Source organism: Electrona antarctica (genome assembly GCF_951216825.1).
Source record: "Electrona antarctica genome assembly, chromosome: 4".
Classification (NCBI taxonomy): domain Eukaryota; kingdom Metazoa; phylum Chordata; class Actinopteri; order Myctophiformes; family Myctophidae; genus Electrona; species Electrona antarctica.
This window is the reverse complement of record NC_136809.1, coordinates 3,262,905-3,275,216: the sequence shown is the minus strand read 5'-3', so window position 1 is coordinate 3,275,216 and position 12,312 is coordinate 3,262,905. Positions and strand designations below refer to the sequence as shown.

At 44.7% G+C, this 12,312-nt stretch overlaps 1 protein-coding gene across 1 annotated transcript in view; it reads right to left on the bottom strand.

Moving 5' to 3' along the window:
• Positions 1-627, bottom strand: part of LOC306922070 (germ cell-specific gene 1-like protein) — a gene marked incomplete at both ends in the record, with an annotated part of 28,731 nt that extends 28,104 nt beyond the window's left edge. The window contains one exon of the mRNA XM_079499459.1: positions 300-627. Coding sequence (XP_079355585.1) covers positions 300-627 — 328 coding nt within the window. The remainder of the gene's footprint in view (positions 1-299) is intronic.
• Positions 628-12,312: the final 11,685 nt, after the last annotated feature.

Sequence of the window (12,312 nt, the reverse complement as noted above, 5' to 3'; positions counted from 1 at the left end):
GGAAATGTGGACAAATATAATCTTTAGTTTTGGGTCTGAGACTAAATATCATCAAATGGTGGTCAGTCTGTGTGGCTCAAATATGACCACAGATCACATGGTTGAAAACCACTGGGCTGAGTTTTATCCAAGCTGCACGTGCTCGCGACACACACACACGCACGCACGCACGCACGCACGCACACACACACACACACACACACACACACACACACACACGAGGGAGAGAGAGAGAGAGAGAGAGAGAGACCTAGATCTTCAATGAATTAATCAATGAATATCGTCTCGTCTCATCTTACTTTCGTCCAGTATGTTCTCCTCGCAGGAGAACCAGATGCCGGTGTGGAAGTGGCGGAAGAGGAAGCGGTCGTCTCCGGTCTCCCAGCTGTAGACCACCTTGTTGGGGTCCGTCTCGTTCACGCCGTAGTCCAGGCAGTTGTGCGTCCTGTGCGCGCTGCATGCCGGCTTGGGCACCCTCTGGGTGCCCACGCACCAGTAGGTGGTGAGGAACGCCGTCACGGCGAACAGCAGGGCGAGGAAGTTCAGGGCGACGGAGAGCAGAGCCCGGTATCTGCGACGAGATACTGGCGGCGAGGAGGAGGAGGAGGAGGATGAGCTCTTCATCATCGTTGTCTGATGATGTGAGAAACCAAAACATTCATGGGTGCGACAGACAGCCTTGCCCTAGAACGGTTACGCAACGCAATGAACCCAAAACAACATGCAAACACGAATGAAAATCCTTTAACTTCCAGCCTCCAGGGGTGGCTTAAAAATAAACAATCAATTTGGATTCACTCCCGAGTTCTCGAAGGCTGCCGATCTCTCTCTTCAGAATATCTCTTCAGATCTCTCTTCAGAAGTCGATCTCTCTTCATATCTGGCTTCAGAAAGACTCTCCACGGCTGAACTTCTTCTTCACGATGATGATGATGATGATGACATCGTGAGCCATCCTCGCATCGCATCATCATGAAGTAAAGTCACGCTCCATCTTTCACACGAGGTGGCGTGAAGTGAATGATCCCACTCCTCCATCCACGGCGCGTCAGCCAGCCTCCCAGAGTGTCACGCTGCATCATGTGAGAGGATTTAGTGGTGCTGAATTCGTGCTTGTTGCGTCAAGTGTTGGATGTGCGTGTGATAGATATTTATAGACCTATACTCCCTCTTTCCCCCCCTGGCATTAAGGCATGAATCGCGTGATGAATATTAAACTTGAGACTATATAGGGAGTGCTTTTTTAATTGTATTTAGTTTGACACATTCCAATTAACTCACCCACCGGAGCTCAAATAGCCTTATTATACTACTTCACAATTGAAGTATGTACATTCAGTGTCAATAGACTAAATAAACATAATTTAAAACATAAATTCATAAATTGACAGTTTGCAGAATTACAGTACATTTCAAGCACAACTCAAACAAAAATACTGCTAACTGTGAGTTGACGACCCAATAAAGCATTACACTATACAAGAGGGTCCACCTTGTTCAATTCATCAATCATCATAGGGGAGGAGACCCACTGGTTGACAGTGTCAATAAAGTTATTTGAAGCAGCAGGCGGCCAGCCGGATGGGACAGGGCTACAGTAGGCCTATAGAGCAGTGGTTCCCAAAGTGGGGTCCGGGGACCCCCAGGGGTCCTTGAGGGAGGTCCAGGGGGTCCCCAGCTAAATGATAGTTAGGAACCAAATGGACCCTTATGTGTCTGTAACTCTGAGAGTGTACAAACGGAAACAAATGGACCTGGATAGTTAAGAACCAAATGGACCATTATGGGTCTGTAACTCTGAGAGTGTACAAACGGAAACAAATGGACCTGGATAGTTAAGAACCAAATGGACCCTTATGGGGCTGTAACTCTGAGAGTGTACAAATGGAACCAAATGGACCCGTTAGGGTCCATTTGGTTCCATTTGTACACTCTCAGAGTTAAATGAATATTGATTTTATAATATAAATGGGGGTCCCAGAGATAGAAATGACATTAAATGGGGGTCCGTAGCCTAATGCATGTCAAACTGGGGTGTCCTTGAAATTAAACGGGTTGAGAATCACTGCTAGAGCCGTAAAAATCCTCTCTTATGGGGGTCCCTGGCATGTCTTTTCAAATGGGGGTCCGCGGGGCTAATTAGTGTCAATTTGGGGGTCATTGACATGAAAACGTTTGGGAACTGTAGACCATTATTATGCATGTAAAATACAGTCAGAGATAGAGTTAGATAGAGACAGAGACAGAGAGAGAGTGCATTCATTGTGTTGCAAACCTTGGCTGCTGATCTCAGACACGATGGTTGATCCTTGAGTCCAAGTGGACGGTTGTCATGGTGAAAGGTTCATGATGCTGGACCGTGGGATTGAAGCTATATCTCTGGAGGAAGGCCTGCAATTGTATCCTTTATAAGGATTCCTTAAGCATTATTCATAGTCTGGATTTTCGGTGGTGAAGTGACCACCGAACTACAACATGACGTCACTGAGGTGACCACCGAACTACAACATGATGTCACAATCCGCGGTGAAGAGCAAACCACCGCCCCAGCCCTTCTCTCTGTTTTTACTCATCACCGCTCAACGTTATTTCAGCTCCGGTGGTCACCTCACCAACGGAGCGGTGGTCACCTCACCACCGAAAATCCAGACTATGATTATGATATGATTGAGCCTTTACACCCTCCGCACACTACAACCCCATGGAGTAAACGAGGACTATGAATGAGCCTTTATTGTGTCTATGATATTGCAAAATACCTCCATCATGTACCTCCAGGGGCGAGTCTCTGGCTATATAGGCCGTCCGACCTTGGCCTGGCAAGTGGCGAAGACATCATATACAATTAAAAAGTAACCTATACAGATCTGCACAGTACAGGCTACTGTGTAAGTATAGCATCTATCATAGCACAGTATAGGGTCTACTGTGTAAGTAGCATCTATCATAGCACAGTATAGAGCCTACTGTGTAAGTATAGCATCTATCATAGCACAGTATAGGGCCTACTGTGTAAGTAGCATCTATCATAGCACAGTATAGGGTCTACTGTGTAAGTATAGCATCTATCATAGCACAGTATAGGGCCTACTGTGTAAGTATAGCATCTATCATAGCACAGTATAGGGTCTACTGTGTAAGTAGCATCTATCATAGCACAATATAGGGCCTACTGTGTAAGTATAGCATCTATCATAGCACAGTATAGGGCCTACTGTGTAAGTAGCATCTATCATAGCACAGTATAGGGCCTACTGTGTAAGTAGCATCTATCATAGCACAGTATAGGGCCTACTGTGTAAGTATAGCATCTATCATAGCACAGTATAGGGTCTACTGTGTAAGTAGCATCTATCATAGCACAGTATAGGGTCTACTGTGTAAGTATAGCATCTATCATAGCACAGTATAGGGTCTACTGTGTAAGTACAGTAATTATAGCTATCTATCAAAAAGGTGTACAAAGAAAGAGGAGTGCAGTGGAAGAAGTGTTCCTTAGCAACACACTTAGCTCTGCTGCTCAATTTAGACCTGAGGACCATTCTTAAAACATGGCTTCTAAATCCTGACAGTTTTCTGAAATACCTCATGTTTCTAGTCAGTCAGTGGTGCTCAATATTTCATGTCAAGGACCCCAACAATTATCTGTATTTGGCCGCCGACCCCCATCTGAAAATATGTCGTTCCAGGGACCCTCCCAGAAGCAAAGATTTGAGTTAAAAATGTTTGCTCTGTATATTATTATATTCAAAGATTTGTGCCACATTTTCACGATTTTTAAAAAATAGCAGACCTACAAGTTCATAGTGCGCCACTCGGTGCCTCGCTATGAGTTTGTAGATCTGCTATTTTTCAACAGCTAAAGCATAACATAATGCTTAAAACACCAAAAGGGGTTCCCGCCCAAAATGGGTTAATAGCACCCACTGTTCCCCATAGTTCACTGGGAGGAGACCAAGGCGTAGTTGGGGGAAACACATCGACTCACTGGCCTTGGAACGCCTCGGAATCCCCCAGGAGGAAGTCACTAATGTTGCTCTGGAGAGGGAAGTCGGGAGCTCTCTGGTGGAGCTGTTGCCCCTCGCGACCCGACTACGGATAAGCGGTTGAAGATGGATGGACATGGGAGGTGCGTTGGTGGTACAGTACATACTGGTACAGTTTACATGTAAGCCAAGGTCACTCTGATTCTGCTGTATTCTAAAGAGACTTATACAGGGATATAATTATCCCCGTGCAGTTAGTGCGTATATAACGGTAACTGTATATAGGCTGTGGCTGTCACTGTGTGAGAAGAGGAGTTAACAGGCAGTTATGAATTATTAAAGAGGAGTTAACAGGCAATTATGAATTATTAAAGAGGAGTTAACAGGCAATTATGAATTATTAAAGAGGAGTTAACAGGCAATTATGAATTATGAAAGAGGAGTTAACAGGCAGTTATGAATTATTAAAGAGGAGTTAACAGGCAATTATGAATTATTAAAGAGGAGTTAACAGGCAGTTATGAATTATTAAAGAGGAGTTAACAGGCAATTATGAATTATTAAAGAGGAGTTAACAGGCAATTATGAATTATTAAAGAGGAGTTAACAGGCAGTTATGAATTATTAAAGAGGAGTTAACAGGCAATTATGAATTATTAAAGAGGAGTTAACAGGCAATTATGAATTATTAAAGAGGAGTTAACAGGCAGTTATGAATTATTAAAGAGGAGTTAACAGGCAATTATGAATTATTAAAGAGGAGTTAACAGGCAATTATGAATTATTAAAGAGGAGTTAACAGGCAATTATGAATTATGAAAGAGGAGTTAACAGGCAATTATGAATTATTAAAGAGGAGTTAACAGGCAATTATGAATTATTAAAGAGGAGTTAACAGGCAATTATGAATTATTAAAGAGGAGTTAACAGGCAATTATGAATTATTAAAGAGGAGTTAACAGGCAATTATGAATTATTAAAGAGGAGTTAACAGGCAATTATGAATTATTAAAGAGGAGTTAACAGGCAATTATGAATTATTAAAGAGGAGTTAACAGGCAGTTATGAATTATTAAAGAGGAGTTAACAGGCAGTTATGAATTATTAAAGAGGAGTTAACAGGCAATTATGAATTATTAAAGAGGAGTTAACAGGCAATTATGAATTATTAAAGAGGAGTTAACAGGCAATTATGAATTATTAAAGAGGAGTTAACAGGCAATTATGGGCACTAGATTTGCCCGTAAAGTTTAGCAGGCATATACTGTACAGTAATATTATATACTGTAATATACAGGATGGTACAATTCGGGAGTTTGTTGGAAAGTTTAACGGGAGTTCTCTGTAATATACACATCCGTATTCCATGCTTTTTGCGCAGTGTGTGCAGCAGGGTGGTTGCTGAAAAAGAGCATTGTTTTGTGCCCAGTGAAGCTACCCTGCATAAAGGTATACAAATAAACTACAATTTACAATTTACAATTTAGGCATTTAGCAGATGCTCTTAATCCAGAGCGACTTACATTAGGCAAGAACAAAAGTATGGGAATACATCACATATATAAAATGCATTTATCAAGAAACATGCGTAAACTAAGAACGTAACTAGAACATATCTATATAATGACGCTATACATATTAACTATACATATATACTATACTATGCTATACATATGTAGGCTACTATGATGTGCTATGACTATATACAATGCAATTATTGTGCTGTCTACATAACATGCTATAAGTCTGTTTCAAATCCTATCTAAGTCTAAAAAGTGCTATCTAAGGGGGTAGGATAAGTGCTATGGGCCATGATGGAGTCTGAAAAGGTGGGTTTTCAGACTACGGCGGAAGATTGGGAGTGATGCTGCAGTTCTGATTGCAACGGGGAGTGCATTCCACAGTTTTGGAGACAATTTTGGAGACAATTTTTGAATACTGTAAAGTAGATACTGTACAGAACCCAAAAATGGGTTCCCGGCCTGAGGGGGTAAAACACCAAAAGGGGTTCCCGCCCAGAATGGGTTAATGTCAATTCATCCTTAGTTAGCTGTCGTTTACAAAGTGCTGAAATCCAATGACATTTCCAATGCAGTGTGTCTTACTGCATGTTAAAATAGGCTATACAAAACGCCCGCCAGCCACAGCAAACGTGTTCTGCGGACCCCTAGAGTGATGATGGCACGTGGCCAAATATCCCTGCTACGTATCGCTGCTTCCTCAGGCACGTGCAGAGTGTTGAAGGGGCTGAAATCCCACAAGAGGGCACTTTTGGCCCAAAATAGTGAAAATAGCAGATCTACAAGCTCTCAACGCGTCACGCTGCGACGCGTTGAGAGCTTGTAGATCAGCTATTTTCAGGGCGCAAACTTTGCACTCTTTATCTCCTGGAGATGTGGTGTGTAACGACATGGATTTAGAAACAAATTAGTTCAGGAGACTTCGGGGGGAAAAAAAACAATTCTCCTGAACGCTGCCTTCCTTCCAGGCATGGCATGGAAAGGAGAGGGAGGGCATTTTGCATTTCTTCCACCATGTAGTAAATGCTGCATTCGTGGTCTGGAGAGGGCAGTTGTTTTACAGACGGGTGAAAGGGCAGGGGCTGAAGACCCCTTTGATGTCTATGTGTGCACATCCCTGATGTAGGCTGTTTTTGTTTTTGCCTTCATTGATAGTTACAATTGAAGATGGACAGGAAAGAGGGAGAGAGAGAGAAGGGGAGAGACATGCAGCAAAAGGTCGTCATGAACGGGACTCGAACACGCGACACGCTGTCAGGCCCAGAGCCTATATGTGGCAGGATGTGCCTGGACCGCTAGGCCAGCGGGCGCCACGATGTAGGCTGTTTTATCTGCATTCTGCACCCCTTGAGGATCAACAGCATAATAGGCTACCGACGTGACACACTGGAAACGGACAAATTAGGCCAAGACTCCCCACGAAAGTACCCCTAATTATAGCCATTACGCTTAACCCACATGAAATGCCTTCTACTGTAGTGTGCATTTCATCTATCTTATTAGTTTATACTTCATCGTTATGTAACAGACAGAATGTCATATTGCATATAATATAATGCTGTAGAATTCTTATATAATTGTATCTTGGCCTGCTGCCAGATTCAGCTGATGGTGACGACTATAAACTGATCCGCCAGGATTTGGTGGAATCCAGCTTTGTCTCTAAGCTTAGAGAGGAGAGGAGAAGCGTCATCGATGATCTTCGAGGAAAGAAAGAAAATAATCGACAGGCAGGAGGAGATAGCATTCATTTGATCTTCTATATATCAATATTTGGCACGAGCCGAATGGACATCATGGACAGATTAATATGAACAATATTATCTTCCCAGATATTACCCACACATCTATGCATATAGCAGTGTTGATTTTGACATCAAATTTAGATTTTAGTTTTAGTCATAGTCTCTTGAATAGTTTTAATTTAGTTTTAGTCACATTTTAGTCACCTGGAATGTTTATAGTTGTCTATAGTTATTTGTTGACAGTCAGTATATTTAGTCTTAGTTTTAGTCATCATAGCTTAGTTTTCATTTGGTTTCCATTTAGTTTTCGTCAGTGAAAAAGGTAGTCGACGAACATTTTTCGTCTTAGTTTTAGTCGACGAAATCAACACTTATGCATAGAAGCTAACAAATGGACCCAAAAGGTCTCTTTTAGGAGCACGGTGCAGGAATATCAATGTCACCAGAATAAATGCCATGGCAGTGCCCTTTCTGTGCTGTTATGGCCCCCGATGGGGCATATGTACCTTCCCAGGGTGTGGCCCCCGATGGGGCATATGTACCTTCCCAGGGTGTGGCCCCCGATGGGGCATATGTACCTTCCCAGGGTGTGCAGGCCCCCGATGGGGCATATTTACCTTCCCAGGGTGTGGCCCCCGATGGGGCATATGTACCTTCCCAGGGTGTGGCCCCCGATGGGGCATATGTACCTCCCCAGGGTGTGCAGGCCCCCGATGGGGCATATGTACCTTCCCAGGGTGTGGCCCCCGATGGGGCATATGTACCTTCCCAGGGTGTGGCCCCCGATGGGGCATATGTACCTCCCCAGGGTGTGGCCCCCGATGGGGCATATGTACCTCCCCAGGGTGTGGCCCCCGATGGGGCATATGTACCTCCCCAGGGTATGGCCCCCGATGGGGCATATGTACCTCCCCAGGGTGTGGCCCCCGATGGGGCATATGTACCTCCCCAGGGTGTGGCCCCCGATGGGGCATATGTACCTCCCCAGGGTGTGGCCCCCGATGGGGCATATGTGCCCCCGATGGGGCATATGTACCTTCCCAGGGTGTGGCCCCCGATGGGGCATATGTACCTCCCCAGGGTGTGGCCCCCGATGGGGCATATGTACCTCCCCAGGGTGTGCAGGCCCCCGATGGGGCATATGTACCTCCCCAGGGTGTAGCCCCCGATGGGGCATATGTGCCCCCGATGGGGCATATGTACCTCCCCAGGGTGTGCAGGCCCAAGATGGGGCATATGTACCTCCCCAGGGTGTGGCCCCCGATGGGGCATATGTGCCCCCGATGGGGCATATGTACCTTCCCAGGGTGTGGCCCCCGATGGGGCATATGTACCTCCCCAGGGTGTGCAGGCCCCCGATGGGGCATATGTACCTCCCCAGGGTGTGGCCCCCGATGGGGCATATGTACCTTCCCAGGGTGTGGCCCCCGATGGGGCATATGTACCTTCCCAGGGTGTGGCCCCCGATGGGGCATATGTACCTTCCCAGGGTGTGCAGGCCCCCGATGGGGCATATGTACCTCCCCAGGGTGTGGCCCCCGATGGGGCATATGTACCTTCCCAGGGTGTGGCCCCCGATGGGGCATATGTACCTTCCCAGCTGCGTTCAGCATCATAAAGGCCTATATATAAGCACTCGGTAGACGGACTTCATTTGTTTTTCACTGCCAACTTCCGCTCAGAGCGGCTATAAGAGTAGAATCTCTCAACGGATAGATAGAGCCTTCAGGGATTAGTCTTTACAATCTGCCATTCACTGATCCTTCAATACTGTACATACTGTCTGCAAGGCTGCCTTCTGTGGCGTATAAGCTTACTGTGTGTGTGTGTGTGTGTGTGTGTGTGTGTGTGTGTGTGTGTGTGTGTGTGTGTGTGTGTGTGTGTGAGAGAGAGAGAGACGTGTGGGAGTGGTTTTATGACATGGATTTGGATGAGAAAAAGACAACCGTTTTAGGTTTCTGTCAGTAGGATGTGGGATCTGACAGAACAAGCACACATTAGGGCCGTCATTACAATTCTTTCATTTTCACACAAATAAATTGCAATTAACGATTTAATTGTCTGTTTGTTTTTGCATCGAACGTTGGGGCATTATGAATATAGAATTTAAAATTCTGTTTTAAATTTCAAGTCATATATATATTCCTTCAGAGCAAATGTTTTTATCTCAAATCTTTGCTTCTGGGGGAGGTCCCTGGAACGACATATTTTCAGGTGGGGGTCGGTGGCCAATTACATATAATCTTGGGGCTCCTTGACATGAAAATGTTTGAGAACCACTGATATAGAAACAGAGAAAACTGTCAGGATTTAGAAGACATTTGTAGAATCGTTCCCAGGTCTAAATGTGTTAACGTTTTCACTGTAACGATATCAGGACTTTGTGCTGTACACTGTGAGCAGTTATCTAGTGTTGTCTGGAAGGAGCCATCAGACTTTGTGCTGTACACTGTGAGCAGTTATCTAGTGTTGTCTGGAAGGAGCCATCAAGGACAGAATAATCCCTCTCCGTATAGCACGACTTCCACATCAGATAAACTGTTTTCCAGTACTGGAAAGTAACTAAGTACATTTACTTACCGTGAGTACAACTTTGAGGTATTTGTAGTTTACTCAAGTATTTTCAATTTCCAATACTTCTACTCCACTACATCTCACAGGCAAATATTGTACTTTCACTGAGAACTTGTTACGTTGTAGATTTGGATTATTATTACAAACCACTTCGGCCTTAAAATACTTTGAAAATAGCCGATCTACAAGCTCACAAGGCGTCGCGATGCAACGCCTTGTGAGCTTGTAGATCTGCCATTTCCAAAAGATTATTATACATTTGAAAACTTGGAAGTACATTTTGAAGCAAATATTTTTGTACTTTTACTCAAGTAGCCTAAATGTTGAATTCCAGACATTTGCTTTGTAACAGAGAATTTCTACATTACAGTTGTGACATAGATAGGAGATGGAAGATGGTGTACTGCAGTGACAGTGTACACCCCCCCCCCCCCCCCCCCCCCGGCCGCCCCCCCCCTTGTGTGTTAGTTGTATTGTATATATTATTATTTCTGTTGGTGTAAATAGGATAGGCAAAATAAGCCACTGGCTTCAGCTTATACCTTTTTGGTCAAAATACTAATTTATAATGAAATGTAATCAATGCATTCAATGTTCAATTCTTTGACCAAAATAAACTAAAATAAACTAATAATAAAAAATAAACACCAGCGTCACTGACAAGCAAACTTACGAACTACAGACTGGCAGCCTGGGAACTACCCATAGATCCGAAGTCCCGTTAGTCCGAACATGCTCTGCTCCCGTGCTTGCGGTTAGGGTTAGGTTAGGTTTAGAGATAGGGATAGTGATTTCGGAACAATGAACCTTCTGACTAATGACACGGCACCGGCAGCCTAGTAGCCTAGCATCCTACTAGCCTACATGTAGGCAGGAAGATGGAACTACAGACTGGCAGCCAAGTAGCCTAGCATCCTACTAGCCTAGCATCCTACTAGCCTACATGTAGGCAGGAAGATGGAACTACAGACTGGCAGCCTAGTAGCCTAGCATCCTACTAGCCTACATGTAGGCAGGAAGATGGAACTACAGACTGGCAGCCTAGTAGCATAGCATCCTACTAGCCTACATGTAGGCAGGAAGATGGAACTACAGACTGGCAGCCAAGTAGCCTAGCATCCTACTAGCCTACATGTAGGCAGGAAGATGGAACTACAGACTGGCAACCTAGTAGCCTAGCATCCTACTAGCCTACATGTAGGCAGAAAGATGGAACTACAGACTGGCAGCCTAGTAGCCTAGCATCCTACTAGCCTACATGTAGGCAGGAAGATGGCGCCCAAATAAGCCAAAATCCTACCGAACGCATCACTATGCCCTCCCCCTATTAACAGAACAGTAAGTCTTCCTTCCTGGTCATGTGACCCTGATGATCAATAGTTTGACTTCAGGAGAATGTACGCTCCATGACCTACATGTCACTTCTTTTTTGTTTTTGAGTGGTGTAAACCACTCCTACAACTGGCTTTGTTAGTCTGTCTGTCTGTCTGTCTGTCTGCCTGTCTGTCTGCATGTCTGTGCTCAAAAAATGAGCACGGTTGCTATGGTCACCCAGTTCACACGGGTGTGATTTCATTACGTCAGACATTACGTCAGACCACAGCTGATCAGTCTATATAAGACCTTATGGGGCGACTGTGGGTCAGGAGGTAGAGCAGGTCGTCCAATGATCCATGGGTCGGCGGTTCGAATCCCGGCTCCTCCTGTCTACATGTCGAAGTGTCCTTGGGCAAGACACTGAACCCCAAATTGCTCCCGATGTGCTGGTTGGTACCTTGCATGGCTTCCGCCGCAATCGGTGTATGAATGGGTGAATGTAATGCACAATCTATGTAAAGCGCCTTGGATAAAGGCGCTATATAAATGCACCATTTACCATTTACCTTACACCACTCAGTTCACACGGGTGTGATTCTTTTTTAATCAAAGCTAAAAGAAAAAAAAACACCAGTTTGCCGCTGGCTACCTCCTATTTATATTGTAATCATTCTTCCAGCACTGTAATTTCTCATCTTTGTTTTATTTTGCCGACTTGATGCTCCTCATGCGTGTCCAGAACTTCTCATGGAAGGACCATCCCAGCCTTGCTGGATTTACGGAGGCCTCAACCCTCACATGTTGTGGCAGAAAGAAGACTCGACTTGCTTTGACACAGAGCAAAAGACCAGGTCATTTCGGATATTCCTCTGTGGAGACTACCCTGCCCATCAAGAGGAACAAGACCTCTCACATTTCCAGATGTTCTGAGTAGGGACACAGGACTGACTGTGAATGAACTTGGTGTGGCGATGACCAACAGAGACCAGTGGAAGCAGCTTGTGTCGCAGATCTCGAGGGCACTCGAAGGATGATGATGATGATGCTTGATACTTTGTGTAAAGCACTTTGCGAGCTAAACGATAAACTCTCCTTGTCCTGGACAGCTTAGAGTTATGTTGGATGATAAGTAAGTATCACACACACACACACACACACACACACACACAC